Raw genomic sequence first — 18,044 nt, forward strand, 5'->3', positions numbered from 1 at the left:
TTAATTGTGCTTAAGCAATCCAGTTATGCATTTACTAACAAAGAGGTAAATACTGCCATCCAAATTACTAGTTACAGTCTAACAATAATGTCAACATCAGCAGCCCACGTAGTTACTATTATCTGTACTGGTCTGGACATCTTCTAGTCTCAGTTTCTTCATGGTTCCCAAATTCATCACGGACAGAGAAAAAGATCCAACTTTAATGAATCAACAATGAGACTGCACCTGTCGATGTTAAAATCACACACAGGCTAGATTGCAGCAGCTATTCCCAATGTTTGTTTTAAGTTAAAGCACTCATTTTAAAAAAATCATACGTAAGGCCTTTAAATAAGATTCTATTACCAGTTATATAAATCTGAATTTGTAAGAACTAATACTATTTAGAAAACCTGGTTTACTTAACAGTACCTTTAGCAGAAGAGACAAGAAGGCTGAGTATAAACTATACTAATTCTTAAGCGCACTGCACTAAGTGGCCAGAAAATTGAATATTTTTTTCTAAAAGGAAGACAGCCTTTATTTCTTGGACTTCCAAAGCTTAAAGCTTGATTTATAGTATCTATAAACATTGCTACTTTTGGAAGTTGATAGAAAATTTCTAAAAACATAATAATTTCAAACACAAGTCACACTGTTGAAATACTCATTCAACATCATTGGATCATTTGTTCTTGAGGAGGAAATAGAATTCTTCATAGCAAACGCCCCAGAGTTGCCTCACTCAATTACTACAGCCATTAAAACCAAACAGCTAAGTCAGCAAAATGTCGTCTCTGTCTGTTGTCCCCACAAGCACCACATTTATTTAACAGCACATCGCATCTGGCAATACTAACACTAAGCCTACACACTGCACTGAAAACCTAACACGGGTGTGTGCGCTTGCCACAGGCATGCTGGCTAATGCACAGAAGAGCAGATATACGAAATGCCCTTTGGGGATAGGGGAGTTTACCTTGCCTTGACTGGTTCTCATTCTAACCTGTGAACACTAACTTATTGTTTATAATGATACTCTTTTAAAAAGACCTATAACATTGATGGCAAAGGAAGTCCTCCGTCCATCACCCGTAGTACCTCTGCAAGATTACTATACCACAGGCATACTGTGGGCTAAAAGAGAAAGTCCTATTTAGTGACACAGCAATGGTTCAGAAACATGCAAAAGCTGGGATCTTTATAATGTTCCAAAAGTTACAGTGGAGGAGTGAAATGCACAGGACGATGAACATCAAAACTAAAGTTGTGATTCCACGGTCCAATTCGGGCTGGCGGGGATCTGCTGTAGTGCGGGAGCTCAGAGAAGAGGACTTTTGAGCGTCCCCGAGCAAATGTGTACCTCAAGTTTCTCTCCAAGAAGGGCTTTACTCTGTACCGGCCCATCAGTATCCAGCTACAGAAATGGCCTGTGATCTGAAGCAAATCGGGCACAAGAAGTGTATGTGATTAGTCTGTGTGCGACTTTGCAAGTGTCCCGTGTGTGGGCGCAGGCATGGCCTCTGCAGATACCTGGAGGTGCTGCTGCCTACGTGACTGCCCACACAGCGTGGTGGGGTCCTCTTCTGAGTCACAATCAGCTTGTGGAATTGCGGAACTGTCCCCATGTATTACAGTCACTCCAGGAGCCAACCTGGGTTCCAGTTTATATAACAGATGACCCTGTGCAGTGGCTTCAAATGTATGTGTTTCTGCATTGAGACCCCTTATTCTATACGTCGCCTTCTCTCTCTCAGCTTATCTTCATCTTCTGTAGAAGCCAAGGATGGATCAAATGTGTCAAGAAATGTTGAATGTGGGCTCACAGGAGCTGAGTGCTGTTTAATCAAATGCCATTTGGGGGCTAAATCTGAGCCCGCAGGAAAAAGACATTTCTCAAGCATTCATTCAGAAAGGTGTGTTTTTCTTGTATTAGAAGAAAAGGGCTTTGATGGCTTGTAAATTCTCGAGGGGAAACACAAGCCCACACTATCCTGCCCCCTCTGTCTCAGAGACCTCCTACGGGTGTGCTGGGAACATCGTCCACACCTGTGGGAGCTTATGCCACGTGGCCTCTCTCCTTTGACGTCACTTTTTTCTACCAAACTCTTTATCAGCATCCAGAGAACTGTGAGTCTTTGTAGAACAGGAATGTTTTTCTTCCCACCCCATGGAGCATGTCAAGGGTAGCAATCCCTTCTTGTAAGTCTTGCTCTGGGTTGACACGCGAATCATTATCCGTTTCAATGCTTATTTCACCAATCTAAGGAATTTCAGTGGCATAATTTTGGTTTCTCCTTGAAGAATTCTCTGAAGGGTTTAATCCCAGTAGGAAAGCAACATTTTCTGTAACGGGACTGCTTTGTTGCTGAGGAGTGGAGTCTCCTATACTGATGTTATCTTGGACAAACATCTGTTGGAGTTAATATCCACATTTTCACCATGGCTGAAGACATTCTGACCCCTGTATCTGAAGTTAGTCCATATTTTCCCTGCTTTATCCATTGATTATACGGTTGGGACCAACAGCAGGCAGGGCTTTGGAGGGACAGAGACTTGAAGGAAATGTGTGGTTCCTCTAACCCCAGATACCCAGGGTGTCCTTAACCTGCTACACCCACCGAAACTTGCCCACCGGTTTTTATTCCTCCGGTTGACACTGACTCTCGGTGACATCTCAATACAGCTTATAAATGGTGTGTGGGAGACAGAGCAACTGAGAAGATCCACTTTCCCCCTCCATGTTTACCTTGGGTGCCCCCTTTTCAGATTGCACATGTATTTTATCAGTGGCCTACAGGCAGGCCAAAATAGTAACACTCATTTATTAACCCTTTCCCGTGTGCCAGCCTCTCTTCTACACATTTCATGAAAGTTAACACATTTTCTGCACAACAGCCCTATGAGGGAGAGCTGTTACTCCTCCTGTTTTCTAGATGAGGAAACAGGTACAGGAAGTCCCTCTATCCTAGATTCCACCTAAGGCCCGCACTACCATCTTGCCTACATCTTGCAGCAGTGGGTTTTCAGGGCAAGTCCGATTTCGGGCCTAGTAAGAGGGAAGGGTGGTGCCCCCAAAAGAAAAGAAGCAGGGTTGGAATGAAGGACAATTGACAGTTCTGCGTGTGTGCCAGGTGCAGCTCCTGTACCGCACTATCACATTTCCTTGTCATTTCCTCCAATGCTTCTTTCTATCCTCAAATTACCCTTTTTACCCAGGCTGAGTCTAAGCCCCAGAGTTTGCCCAAAGTCACAGCCGTTTAATGTCAATGTCAGAATTCAAACCCAGGTTGGATGCCAAAGATTTGGCCTTTCCTCTACTCAGTGCTGCTTTGACTTGGGGAAAGGTGGCCTTTTGGTGCCTCTGAACTGACAAACCCAAATCCTCTCCCTGCTCCCTATGAACACACCCTGACATCCTTTCATAACATCCTACAGATGTTCACTGAGCACCTACTATGTATCTGACACTTTTCTAGGCCCTGAAGATAAAGTCGTGAACAAAAGTCACTCTCATTCCAAGGAGTAGTGGGCACACAAGACAGACAGACAAAAACCAAGGCCTCTCTCCCTCCCCAAAGAATCATTCTCAGATGCTCTGCCAGGGAGTATAGAAACCTCTTCAGGGTCCAAACCAAGGACATATTGAAACACGGGTATCTGGACCGAGAAAGTAAACAACTTTAATGACCGGGTAACACATCTTTTTGAAAGTCAGATGGTTTCCGATCATTTGCTTTCAACAAAATTGAATAAGGACCTCCTGGAGTTGTCAGCTTAAAATAAGTTATGATGATGATTACTATGAGATTTTTGGCACATTAGTTTGGAGGAGTTCCAAAAAAAATGGAATGATATTGTTACAGCAAAACCCTTCCTATTCCCATTTATTTTATGTGAATAAGTTTTCTTAGCCATTGCCAAAAAAATATATATATATATAGGAATAGAAGGATGCAGAACTTGCACTGAGATATATCTGCAATAGATTTCCCTTTATCAAAAAGTGATACTATATGTTATTTTGATTAATCATGCAATAATAATACTTGCAATGTTAGGTTTAAAAAGGTTTTTAAAGGATAATGATCTCAGGAAATGTTCTTACAAATTAAATTTCAATGTAGAAGTATGATAGACTTGCAAGCATAAAATTTTATTACCTGAGGATAAACTTCTGTGGGAGGAAAATGGAATAGAAATACAAGTTCAAGGAGAAAGAGGAGTAATATAAAATTCCTTATACTTAAAAAGTGATATTACTTGTTTTACATATATAAGTGGATGATGGTATAGAATTGCTATTATATTTAAATTCCATTGGATGGCATTCAAAACTGTGAGGTCACACTTTTATTTTAAAATGTCTATCTTCTTTCCAATTTGTATGCATTGTATATAATTTTCTTGGCTAATGACCCTGGCTAGGACCTTCAGTACAATACTGAAAAGAAGTGTGAGAGCAGACATCCTTGTCGTGGTCCTGCTCTTAGGAGAGAAGACAGTCAGCCTTTCACCATTGGGCACAATGTGAGCTGTGGGTTTTTCACAGACACCCTTCATGAGGCTGAGGAAGTTCCCTTCTAGTTTGTTGAGTATTTTGCATGGGAGTAGTTTCAAAAAGCTACTTTGGTGAGTAACTCACCCACCAAAGAAGCAAAATGTTTGATAGCTCGAGTTCAAGTTCCTTAGATGCCCTGCAATACCCCAGCACTAAGCACCGTGCCTGCACATAGAAGGAATCCAATAAGCATTAGTGGAGCAAACTGTCTCCACCCCCACCCCCTTAATTTTTATACCCCAGTGATACTGAGCTGCTTCTGGGTCCCCACACACCATGCTCAAATGCTGCCCAGCTGTCATCTCATTCAGGCAACCCCTCTCTCCTCACTCCTCCTCAAATCCTGAGCTTAGTGGGCCTCTTTATTTGAGCTCCTGTGGTACTTTGTGCATCTGCCATTGTGCAATGCAATTATTTACTTATGCATCCATCCCCCCACTAATATAACAGGTGATATGCTGTGTGTGGGAAAGAGAATGGTGATATGTTGTGTGTGGGAAAGAGAATGGTGATATGGTAAGAGAATGGTGATATGATGTATGGGTAAGAGTATGGTGACATGGTGTGTGGGTAAGAGTATGGTGATATGTTGTGTGTGGGAAAGAGAATGGTGATATGGTAAGAGAATGGTGATATGATGTATGGGTAGGAGTATGGTGACATGGTGTGTGGGTAATAGTATGGTGATGTGTTGTGTGTGGGAAAGAGAATGGTGATATTGTGTGTGGGTAAGAGCCCGGCTGCCCACATGCAAAACCCGGCCTCTTACTAGTTTGTGTGACTTTGTTTGTGCCTCAGTTTCCTAATCTGTCAAACAGATGATAATAGTACCTATCTCATAGGGTTGTTAGGGGTGGAGAGACAACAATGTCTAGCAAACAGTAATTATGTAAGAGCTGGCTATTAAGTCCTACAGGTCATGGCCCATGTTTGTTTTTTCTTCTCTGCTTTTCAAAGCCCTTAGTCTAATGCCTGGCCTGCAGTGGGTACTCAATAAATGTTTGTCATGAGGGTGAACATGGTGCAAAGTATCTGGAAAAAAAAATGCTTCCCATTTCAATGTATTTCTTTTTAAAAATATATATATATTTTATTGATTTTGTTACAGAGAGGAAAGGAGAGGGATAGAAGTTAGAAACATTGATGAGAGAGAAACATCGATCAGCTGCCTCCTGCACATCCCCTACTGGGGATGTGCCCGCAACCCGTACATGCCCTTGACCGGAATTGAACCTGGAACCCTTCAGTCCGAAGGCCGACGCTCTAGCCACTGAGCCAAACCGGCTAGGGCCAGTCCGATACTTTAATTGAACATGTTAGCAGAGCATCTCTCCTGGCCTGGCAGCCTCCTAGGGCAGCACATCTCATGATGTTTGTAGTTTACCTTAAATTACATTGGCATTTATCCTTGGAATCAAGGCAAGAGAAGCATATTCTGCTGAAGATGTTTAAGAAAGGCCTTCTGCTACTTCCAGACCTTAGATGGGCTCCAACACGTCCCTGTTTTGGCAACTCACATAGACATGCCGTAAAACTTTCTTAGCCATCCCCCCAGTGTCAGACTCCCAGACTGCTGCTTCTTTTAAATTGGCTTTTTTTTTTTAAAAAAAAAAATCTACTTTTTCAAAACACAATACTTGGGCATATTAAAACGTTTGGCAAAGGCAGGACATTTGTAGCTGCCAGTTACTGGAAGTTACACCCAGGTGCAGCTTGAGCTCTAATCAGCAATTCCTTTGCCAGGAGAGGTTAGCGACCATGCTAATCAGAAGGTGGCTTTGACAAAACGGTTCAGAGTAACTGAACACCACAAGCTTTGCCAAGCATAGCTCTTTTATAACAGCCATCACACAAATTAACAAGCAACTCATTTCAGCAGTGAAAACCTGTTTCAATAACACCTCTGGCATTGATCAGGATTGGAACAGCATAACGACATATACGGGAGTCTACCTCTCTGGTTGCCTGATGATAACTATTCGGGAGACAAGAGTCTTGCTGGGATACTGTTGTGCCTGCCTTGAGTAAACCTTTCATTCATGCTGTGGCCAGAGCATCCAAAAAGACAGAGAAACCCAGAACACTCTTTGGTGTCTTCCTACTAATGAATGTTTAACATATTAGCTTGTTTTCTTTTTGTTGTTAATCCTCACCCAAGGACATTTTTTCCATTGATCTTTAGAGAAGTGGAAGGGAAGGAGGGAGAGAGGGAGGGAAGAGAGAGAAACATCGATTGGTTGCCTCTTGTATGGGCCCCGGGGGCTGGGGATCAATCTTGCAACCCAGGTATGTGCCCTTGACTGGGAATCAAACCTGTGACCCTTCAGTGTGCAGGCCGATGCTCTAATCACGGAGACCAGCGATCAGAGCTAACTTGTTTTCTTGATATACCAAGAGTGATCATGTGGGCAGGGCAAATCCTCATCACTTCAAACTTCTCTGGCAGGTGTTGTTACAGTGAAAAAGAACTAAGCACTGGGCATGATCAGCTTAGGTCAGTTTGCAATCCTTGCTGCCTCCCCAGAGCACTCCCAGGGAGCGGAGCAAGGGCCCTACCAGCCTCGGGAACCATGGAAACCACGGATCTCTCTAACATCCTCACTGCTGGAGAATGCCCTTCCCTTCTCCAACCTTCACGCACAGCCAGAGCATCCAAACCGCCAACGCCAAGACCTCAGAGAACTTACATGCTTTCCTGCCCCACCAAAGCTTTTACTCTTTCATCTCCTCCATCTACTGCCCTCGCCCCTTCACTCCAGCAGTTTCCTTGTGAAGTTTAAGCCTTCATAGAACAAAGCCAGAAAGGGGGTTATCTCTGCGTAGTTTCTGGTCTCTAGCCTCCCCAAGGATCAGGGAGCCCAGGAAGGTGGCTTACTTGCTTGGAAAGTGCTAGCTGCCTTGGGTGTTTCCTATAGACTGCCCAGACAGGCTATGCTGGATAATCTGTTTGTCCTCCATAATCACCCTCCACCCTTCTCCACCCTGCTCTGTGCCCTAAGAGGCTGGTGTAGGGTGACAGAGTCCTGCTGGGAGACTGCATCACCCAGGCACCCTTCTGACCTCCAGTTGAGTTTTGTCAATGGGAGGCATTAGCCTGAGAGGATGAGAGGAGAAAGAAGTTGGGTGTTTATTTCCCTGCTGGACCACGATTACTACCCTTTATCAAAGGACTCAGCTGCTGTCAGACAGCCCTTTCTTACCATGACAGCTCTTATGGGTTGAATTGTGTCCCCCCAAAAAGATGCATTGCAGTCCAACAGACAGCACCTTAGAAAGGGACCTTATTTGGAGATACGGTTTACAGCGGTGACCACGTTAAAATGAGGTCGCTGGGATGAGTCCTAATCCAATGTGACTGATGTCGTTATGAAAAGGAGAAATTAGGACACAGATTCAGACACACATAGAGGGAAGACATATGAAGAGACACGGGGAAGACAGACATCTACAAACCAAGGAGAAGAGAACAGATCCTTCCCTCACAGTCCTCAGAAGGAACCAACCCTGCTGACATTTTGATTTCAGACGCTTTCAAGCCTCCAGAACTGTGAGACGGTGCATTTCTGTTTGGGGTACTTTGAGATGGCAACCCCAGCAGTCATACAAGCTGTGGCTGGGTTCTGGTAACACCTCCAGCCCTGCCCCTTCAAGCCTAGAGGTGGTAAGGACTCCTGCTGTTACTCCCTGGATGCCTCATCACCTCTGTGGGTGTCCCTTAAACATACCCACACCCCAACCTGTTCATTCAATTATCTTCAATTATTCTGTTGAATGTGCCATGTGTTTACAGATACTCAAGTTTAGATTACAATTATTTTCCAATATACTTCACAAAACTATCACAAGGGCAAGATAAAGTTCTGTTTGAGTTCTCCAATTATGTAGACATCTACTGGGAATCTTACATCATTCATAATAGAGTATCTGATATATTTTCACTTTCTTCTGTAGTCCATTTCATCTCATAGGACACTGGGAAGCCATTAGGGGAAGTGATAGTTTGGATTTAATTTGGATAAAAACTTTGGACCAAGTGTAAGAGTTCGTGGTAACCAAGGCAGGGAATGTTGGGGTATAATGAAATGTATGTCCTACACTTTAGGAGCTCAGATTTCAAAAATTTCAAAGAAGCATTAGGGAAGACCCCATGGCAGTCTTAAAAAGTAAGTTAGCTCAAGGGGAATGGATCTTTTCAGGAATTAAATTCTGACATTGCCCATGAGCAGCACACAGTGTGATGGCTCATGTTCTCTGAATAATTCTACTTTTAAAAGGACTTGCAGAAAAACAGCTGTGGGGGAGGGGTATGCATGTAACTGAGAATGAATACCAAAAAACGGCCACTACTTTTAAGAATAACTTCTGGCTTTCCCTGCCGATAGCTCACAAACATGGTGAACGTTCCTAAACCCCGCCGAACTTTCTGTAGGAAGCGTGGCCAGCCTCAAACCCACAGAGTAACACCGTACAAGAAGGGCAAGGCTTCTCTGTGTGCACACGGAGAGCAGCGTGATGACAGGCAGCAGAGTGGCCATGGGCAGACTAAGCTGGTTTTCCAAAAAAAAAAAAAAAGGCTAAAACTACAAAGAAGATTGTGCTGAGACTTGAATGTGTTGAGCCCAACTGCAGAACTAAGAGGATGCTGGCTATTAAGAGATGCAAGCATTTTGAACTGGGAGGAGCTAAGAAGAGAAAGGGTCAAGTGATCCAGTTCTAAGCTTCATATTTTGTTTTATTACTAGTATATAGACAATAAAATCTTGATATGTTCACTTAAAAAAAAAGAATAACTTCTGGAAGGGTAAAACAAGATATAGGCTTTAGAATAGGGGGGAAATACAAACTAATATAAACAATTAGAGAACAGGTGTGAAGAACTGAAGCATGCTGGGAGAATGAAGAAAAAAATGGGTGGGGGTGAAAAAGGAGAGCTGTCAATTTTGGGAACTTAGTCTGGGAACTTGACATTGACTCTGGAAAAAAATCTCAAATGGAGTCCTTAAACAGAGGGCTAGTAAGTTCTTAGGGAGAGAAACAATAGTCCGTCAGAGTTGGAGTAGGTATGTCCGATTCACGCCAAGCTAAAATTACTTCCTTTTTGATGGCTCTGCACTAACTCATCTGGGTTTTAGCACAGCTCTCATGGTGTCCCTCTGAGTGCTGTCTCTCTTGTCTATACATTTGTCATAAACTGCACATCATTTATTGTACTTGTTGGACACTGTGCTAGCCACCAAGGTTACGTAAAGTAAAACCCAAACAGGGTCCCTACCCTCAGAGTTTGCTTCCTGGAGGGGATACAGTCCCGATTCTGGGATTTTTCTCAGCTGCCAGCTCTCCTGTCTTTCCTAAACCACATGTGGTTTTCCTGAGCTAGCAGAATCCTCAGACTCCAGGGCTTCGGTGTCTGTTCCTACTCTCCTTTTGTTCTCACGTATAGAGCGGGGAGGAAACTGGGTTGCAGTTTTCCGTGGCCAACAGGTGGTGTCCTCTTTTGCAATATGCCCAGAAATGCTACCATTCAGGTTCCATGCAACAGATATTAATTGGCTAATTTTCCTATTTGGCTAACCTACATTTCCAGCCTCACATTCCAAGTCATCCCTTTAGTCACTACCAGCCCCAGCCCTTGGCCATAAATTTCCAAGTCTGTGCCTTTTTGCTCAATTGATTTTCTCATTCTGGAATGTTGGGCATATCCTTCTCCACCTATGGAAATCCTACCCATTTCTCAAGACCCAGGTCCAAAGCTGCCTCCTCCCCGACTGGACTTACTTTGCTCAATAAAATCCTGCCCAAGCCCCCACGCTTGACTTATGCAGCACGACTGTACTGTCAATTAATTACTGTCAATTAATTACTCTGTCTTTCCCACTAGAGTCTAACTTATTTGAGAGCAAGGGTCTTCAGAACTCCCATCCTGTCCAGCACTTCACAACCGGAGTTGGTAAACTAAGGCCTGAGCCGAAAATGGTTGAAATAATTGAAAAAAGTTCAACAGAAGAATAATGTATTGTTAAAATTACATGAAATTCAAATGTCGGGGACTGTAAATAAAGCTTTATTGTAACACGTAGCCTCTACTTTCTATGACTGCTTTTGAGTTCCAGTGGCAGAGCTGAGTAGTTGAAAAAGAAACCTTATGGCCCACAGGTCTTAATACTTACCATATGATCCTTCACAGAAAATTTCACTCACCTTGCTTTACAACAAGGGCTTGACGACCGAATCATTGGGGCCAGACACCAAGATTTCCTTTCTTTGACTAGTAGAGGGAATAACTATCTTGTCTTTAAGTTGCCCTGGACATCAAATAAGATAATGACTTAGAAAAGTATAAAAGCACCGTATAAAGATAACTGTGTTTTTCATGTACTGAAAAGACAATAAAGTGGTAAAATGAAAAACACTATTTTTACTCCCCCCTTCCTTCCTTTAAAGCCTTTATTTGAACTTTGAAATTTATAAAAATTTCACTATTTTCATTTTTTTTACATTCAATATTATTTTGTTTTAGTTGCAGGTTTTATATTAGTTACAGAATAGTGGTTGGACAATCATATACTTTACAAAGTGTTCCCCGGTATTTCCAGTACCCACCTGGCATCATACGTCATTACAACACTATTGACTATATTCCCTACTTAAGTGACAATAGGTTTACCGGTTCCTTCCAGTCTTTCTTTTGTGTTGCTCGCCCTTTTCTTTACTTCTTCCCTCATTTTCCTTATATAGTATCTCAATTAGCCCTCAATTGGTGAAGGCAACTGACACGCTTAATCCATTTTACTGACCAGGAAACTGAGGCCAATTCCAATTGGGGGCGGACCTGGACTCCACGCGCAGGGAGCCCTCACAGAGTCCAACAAACAGAACAAACCTCCCCGTCAGGCTTCGGAGCCTCCTTCTCAAGGACGCTCCACATTCTTTCCTCTCCTCCCCACCCCCCTCGCCCCCATTCTTTACTGCCCCCCCTGCTCCGGAGCAGGTGGTAGGCTTCGCACTCACCGCGCAGGCGCGCGCCGCCGTGGGGCGGGGCGGGAACGGGGGGCGGGGCGGGCGCGGGCTTGCTTTTGGGCCGCGGCGGGAGCCGGAGTCGCCGCCTCTCGAGTGCGCAGGCGCCTGGCGGTTACCGGTCTCGCCATGGAGCGGAAAGGTGAGCGGCGAAGCGGCCTTCGCCACGAGGGGCAACGGCCGCCGGGGCGAGGCCCGGTCAGCGCCGGGAGCTTCGCTGAACCGCCGCAGTCGGGTACCCGGCAGTGCGGCGCCCCTCCACTGAGGTGGCGCCGCCCCTCAACCCCCGCCTCAGGGCTGCGGGTCCGCGCCCCTCCGCCCGGGCGTCCTTCCACGCCGGCCGTCATCGCCCCTTGTTCCCCGCCGGGCCGACCCGCGTCTTGGGGCCACTACACAACCTCGCTCTCCGCGGGCGAGGCAGATCCCCGCCCGCCGGGCCCCCGCCCCGGCCCGAGCCCCCTCCGGTGCACCCCGCCTCGGCGCCGCTCTGCGCCCCGTGGGCCGCCCGCCTCCTGGCCGCCCGCTTCGCCGGAGCCGCGGCGCTCGCCCCGGAGCCGCCCCTCAGGCGGACCCCGCAGCCGGGCCTCGCGCCGCTGCTAGGTTTCCACCCTCACCTGGGTCACCTCCTTTCTTCCACATTCGCCCTTCATCCATCCCTCTCTCCTGCAGTGCTTGCGCTCCAGGCCCGAAAGAAAAGGACCAAGGCCAAGAAGGACAAAGCCCAAAGGAAGTGAGTCTTGAACCCCCACGTCCCATTCTCTGGATTTCCTCCCGCATCTCCCCCGTTTCACGTCTGGAGCGGGCGCCGGGCTCGGGCACCCTGCGGCCCAGCCACATGGCCTCCGGCGGCCTGGTAGCGTCGCCCTCCGCGAACCTGTGGAAGGAGGGGAGCGTCTGTGGCCGGAGGCCCGGCCTGGGTCTCAGCAGCCCCATGCCGGCTGGAGAGGGCTGCTGGAGGAGGACCAGAGCCCGCCCGTCATTGGCTCCCCAACTCCCGAGGAGGCACCGCAGGCTCCCCTAGTTTGGGCCTCCCGACGGAGCTGGTGGATCACTCTCAGTCCTATCAGTCGGTCCCTGAACTCTGGTCTCTCTTCCATGCCTGCTTCCGAGCGTCTTACCTTGCCTCCTGAGTCTGTACAGTAGGCCGTCAGGGGATTCTCGAATGAGTCCGCCGTGTTTTGGTCCCATTTCTAGAGGAGGGCGAGGAGCTTTCCCCTGCGTTAGTCAACTTCCTGAGCCTTCGCTTGCGGTGTGCAGACGGACCACTGTGTACACAGCCGGCTTCTCTTGCTGCTTCGCTTCCCCCTAACCCCCAGCCCTCGCTCTGAATGCAGACGCCTTCGGGAGTGGGCATCACAATAGCGACAGGAAAGGTCTTTAGCCAAGGCTGTTGGTGATGCTGGTTTGCCGTGCTGAGTGCCACATGTCTGGCTTTATCAGCAGGATGCATAACCTTAGCGCTATTGTGGGAAACACAAAAGTTGGACACAGCTTAGGAGAAACGCCCGGTAGAGGGCTTCTGCAAGTGAGGCTCGGTCTAAAGAAGTTTTCTCTTGTACTAACATTTAACTGCAAAGGGTCTTGGAAATTGTTAGACAGTTTGTGTTAAGAAAAAAAAAAGTGCACTATTTTCTTGGCACTTTTCCATTTACTTGATGTTATGTGGAGTTGTATACCGTCTAGTTCTTTCTGAGCTGATAAAACGCATTTCCAGGCTTTTCCTAGGTTGCCCTACTGATAGGGGTAGGTACTAGATAGGGGTGTATGTTATTGGTGGCTACCTAATGTTTAAGAGCACATAATGACTGCTATCAATAGCGCTAAAGTGGTAGGTGACCTCACCTCTTGCTCCATTTCTATCAGCTGTCTTATGAAATTTCTTATTTTGTAAAGTGCTTGGTAACCAACGCATTTAAATGTGAGTTATCCATGTATGGATTATTGAAAAACCAGTTTTTAATTCCCACATTGGTTTAATGGAAACAGCAAGGAGCTAACCTGGTTCTAATATGCAGTGGGAATTTAAATGTTATTCATTTTCTTTTTGTATCTTAGTTTTGTTATTCTCTGTGGAGCTGATATGAATATGTTATAAAACGTTTTTTGCTGATGTAAGGAGGTGATGATTTTGTTATTTTCCGTATTAGAAGTTCTCTGTCCTGGTCTTCGAACATGGAAATTAATTTTTATATTAGCCTGAATCTATAATTTGGGAGGTATATAGATATAGATGATCATATACTTTAATACATGTTATTTATTACCTTGGATTATCTAGTTAGACTATATGCCTTATTCTAAAGCTGAGTTATATGTACTTTGATATCGGTTACCCCTCCATTTACTACTATAACCTACTTATTTCTGTTCTTAATTATTTCCGTACTTGTCTAAAAGCAAGTTAATAGTACAGATAATCTACAGTTATTTTGCTGATATTTAATCCTGTGCAACTTTGACTCCTGAAATGTATGTGAATGAACTGATACTGTTTACTTGTAGTGTCAAAGATGCTTTATTTTTTTTTGTCTTCAATTAATACCCTTTCTTGATAATTTTACCTTTTTTTCTCTAACCTCTTAAGTAGCTGAAATGTCTAATTAATTAAGTTGGTTAGAATACAAGCCCCACCTGACTCAGGTAACTTGACTCTGTTCCATGACTCTTTATTCCAGTCATTTCGCCAAGGCAAGCTGTTAGTTACCAGGAGATTAATCAGGGAGAAGGTCTGAGGAAGAAGCATGCCATAGAGTTTGGTCAGAGTTAGATCTGGTTTGAATTTTGATTTTGGCCACTTTTTAGCAATTTGACCTTTGTAACTAAGTTAAGAAATAGTCTTACATGCTCTTATGTCTGGTAGCTCAGTCATAATGAAAATTGATAGGGACCAAGCATTTAAATGAAAAAATTTAGAAACTTTTGAAAGTACAACAGTAATGGCATCCTGGTAATTTAGTCATGGTATTAGACAGGTGGAAGTGCTTTTCGGTCCCCTGGTTTTGTAGATCTTAAAACTAGAACCTGCAAACTAGTTAGTACATGAAACAGTACACCCGTGGAGCTGGAGCTGGTTGTAGCAGGGTCAATACTGGAATCCAGGGCTCCTGCCTTGAGCTTCTTAGGGTGTTTCCTTTGGGTTCACATACTGTGTTGAAAGATATTACTTTGAGGATTTTTAGTTGTCTTATTTGAAGAAATCCTCCTTCATTTCACTTTTTCAGACTCTACTCTTACTAACATTAACTTGTTTGTGATAATCTGTATTTTACTTTGCAGATAAGGAAATTGAGATTTGTAAATTACTCCCCTATAAAATTGTAAAGTTAGGATTCCAGCCGGAGTTGACATACCCCAAAGTATACTGCTGTCACCAAGTGACAGTTTCTTTCAGTGTGGCAAAGGACAAATAAGGTAGAGGCTGAGTGAACAGAACAGAGGTTTCTGAATAAGGGACCTCTGGATGCCTTAGGCACCCTTTCATGGCCCACTGATGATGTCTCTGAAAGGGCAGAATGCTCTATCTCCCTTTGAGCATTTGGTTTTCAATGTGTATACCAATATCGGCCTGTATCTGTTTGTCCTGAGGTTTTATAATTTAACAGTTAAACTGCTTGTCACATTATTTCATGAAACATAATTCCTGAATGGATTTTATATGTAATAATTTTATTACTTAAGAATTTAATCTGGACAGCAATTTTTACTTTATTTGCAGTTAAAGAACTTTGTGGGTTTAGGATAAATTTGGTAGGTGGAGAAGTGCTTTTTCTTGTTCTAGTACTTCCTATGGAGGCAGAGCAGAGGTGGTTTTATTTAATTTTCCAAAAATGTAATTGTTACATTAAAAATTTAGAAGAGAAAAATACTTTTAAATTTCCATAATTTTTATCCAGCAGTGAGTAGAGTACATAAACCAATTTATAAAAATGAAATGGTATTGCCCTGGCTCGTGTGGCTCAGTTGAATAAGCATTATCCTATGCACCAAAAGGTCACAGGTTGGATTCCCAATCAGGGCACATACCCGGGTTGCAGGTTCAATTCTCGGATTGGGGTACATGCTGGAGGCAACCAATCAATGTTTCTCTCTCCCTCTCCTTCCTTTCTAAATCAATTTAAAAAATCTGTTTTTAATTAAACGGTATTGGGTACTTTTTACACTGAACAGTGTCCCTTGGAAATTGGTTCTGTATCAGTTCCATATAGTGCAGTCTTACAACTTTTTTTAAGGTCTGTTTTTTGTTGTTAATTTCAATAAGTCTTAGAATTGGTTCCATACTAAGATAGAGAGTAGCCTCATCTGGTATTCCATTAAATGGATAATTTATTTAGTTCCTATTCATGAACGTGCACTATTGAAGACAAAAATTAAATCATTCAGTATACTTTTCCGAGTTAACATTACCATGAACATTTTTCATAGCATTTAGTATATTCTACATTTTAAATGCTATACTATAGGCTGTTTCCAGTTTTACACAGCCAAGATGAATAATCTTTTAGATAAACATTAGTCACTCACATTAGTGATTATTTTCTTAGGATAAATTCTTAGTCATAATGACAATAGTTCATATTGTCAAGAGTTTTCTTTAGAAGAGTTAACTAGCTTACCTCCTATTTGTTAAACAGTTTTGAACACCTATCATGTGATACATTAATGAAAGAAAAACATCGAATCCTGGGGAACTATACTTAAATGGGGGAGATAGAATAAGCCATGGACATAAGTTAATTACATAGTATGTTAGGTGATAAGATGGAAAATGGGGGGATTGACAAGTGGGGATAGGATGCACTTTTAAATAGGGTGAGTCCACATTGAAAAGGAAGCACTTGAAGTAGGTAATTAAGGAGGACTGTGCCAAGCAGAGTATTGGGGGTGGGACTATTCTTGTATCTCCTGCTTAGCCACCAGAATTGGGCACTATTCATTGAAAAAGCCTCTCAGATCTGGTAATCTATAAATTAATTTTATTTAAATTTGTTACCAGCAAAGTGACCATTTGGAGATATATTTATTGACCTGCTCCTATCTTTTGCCCATTTTTTATAATAGATTGTTGGCTGTTTTCTTGGTATTAAGATCTGTTTATTTAGAATATATCTTTTGTCATGTGGCAGATTTGTATTTCAGCTTGTTAGCCTTTCATATTTCATTTATAGTGTGTTTTTGACATAAATTGTTTTTTTGTAAATGTAGCTAATCTGTCTTTCCCTTTACCTTTGAAGTTTTCAACAATAACCATCATATCTTTTAAAACTTGCATATTTAATTGTGTGATTACATTAGAATGGTACTTGGCAAAATTGTATTTCTAGATTTGCCCTTGTCAGAAATACTTTCCTGTCCTCTTTTGTTCCTCAGTAAGTTTATATGTTAGTAAATTTTGTTTACATTAGTGTTTCTACTACAGTGAGGCCCGAAGGCTGCCATATTATCATGTTCCTTTAGATTTCTTGAAATGAGCAACTTGTTTCATGCTTAGGAACTCCTTTATTAAAAATTAAGAAAAGCCCAGCCAGTGTGGCTCAATGGTTGAGCATCGATCCATGAACAAGGAGGTCAGGGTTCAGCCCTGTCAGGGCACATGCCCAGGTTGCAGGCTCAATCCCCAGTAGAAGGCAGCCGATCAATGATTCTCTCCCATCATTGATGTTTCTCTCTCTTTCGCTCTCCCTCCCTCTCTCTGAAATCAATAAAAAAATATATTTTTTAAAATGAAGAAAAAACAGGTTGGTCAAGTAAAATCAGTTTTTACTATTTTTTTTAGACTGGGTGGAATAACTACAACAATTCTGCCCCCTCCCACCCCACCCCCACCCATAGGTAGACTTGCCCCTGCTCCCCAGGTCCTCTCTACCATTAATGCTAGTTTGGGGACTAGCTTCATTTTTATATTGGCTGAAGTATTATTTTAATGCTTCTCTCACTCTAACTGAATTAATCCCAAGCAAGTAAGGAAATTCCAATAGCTAAGAGGTTGGTTTTTTTTTTAACTCTTCTTTCTAAGTACAGTGCAAGCAATTATTTAACTAAGGGGAAATCAGTATCTAAATACAGGATGGGACAAAAGTAGATTTACAGTTGTCTATATGAAAAATATAATAATCTTCTTATGTATATAAAAGCCTAATATGCAAAGTGTCCCCTCTGGAGTTCTATTGCTCACTATGACGTGTGCTGATGACCAGGTGGTAGCGCGGAATGAAGGAAGGCCCCGAAAGGCCCTGATCACCTGCCAGGCCTAGGGACCCTACCCATGCATGAATTTTGTGCACCGGGCCTCTAGTAAATAATAGAAGAAGAAACTTTCATGTAGTCACAACTGTAAACCTACTTTTGCCCCACCCTATATATTTATAGCCTTACAGTTTTTTATTGAATTAAGGTGCAATCAGTTTTAAAATACACCATTTTATGTACCACTAAGAAAAAACACTACCAATTAAACTGATATACCATTTGCTATACAATGTGTCTCGAG

The 18,044-nt window shown here is 43.2% G+C and overlaps 1 protein-coding gene and 2 pseudogenes across 4 annotated transcripts in view; 2 read left to right on the forward strand and 1 right to left on the reverse strand.

The window, feature by feature from the left end:
* Positions 1-1,452: 1,452 nt before the first annotated feature.
* On the reverse strand, positions 1,453-2,487 carry LOC307105761 (suppressor of cytokine signaling 5-like; annotated as a pseudogene). Its single transcript has one exon. The product of its transcript is annotated as a suppressor of cytokine signaling 5-like (transcript).
* A 6,447-nt stretch (positions 2,488-8,934) lies between these two features.
* LOC307104895 (large ribosomal subunit protein eL42-like) lies at positions 8,935-9,260 on the forward strand (annotated as a pseudogene). The gene has a single exon. The product of its transcript is annotated as a large ribosomal subunit protein eL42-like (transcript).
* A 2,354-nt stretch (positions 9,261-11,614) lies between these two features.
* Positions 11,615-18,044, forward strand: part of SRPK1 (SRSF protein kinase 1) — a 90,538-nt gene continuing 84,108 nt past the window's right edge. For both annotated transcript variants that reach the window (XM_079781224.1, XM_079781225.1), the window contains exons 1-2: positions 11,615-11,699; positions 12,227-12,287. In XM_079781224.1, coding sequence (XP_079637350.1) covers positions 11,687-11,699; positions 12,227-12,287 — 74 coding nt within the window. In that variant the 5' untranslated portion in view covers positions 11,615-11,686. The remainder of the gene's footprint in view (positions 11,700-12,226; positions 12,288-18,044) is intronic.

The sequence above is a fragment of the Cnephaeus nilssonii genome (genome assembly GCF_951640355.1).
Source record: "Cnephaeus nilssonii genome assembly, chromosome: 9".
NCBI lineage: Eukaryota > Metazoa > Chordata > Mammalia > Chiroptera > Vespertilionidae > Cnephaeus > Cnephaeus nilssonii.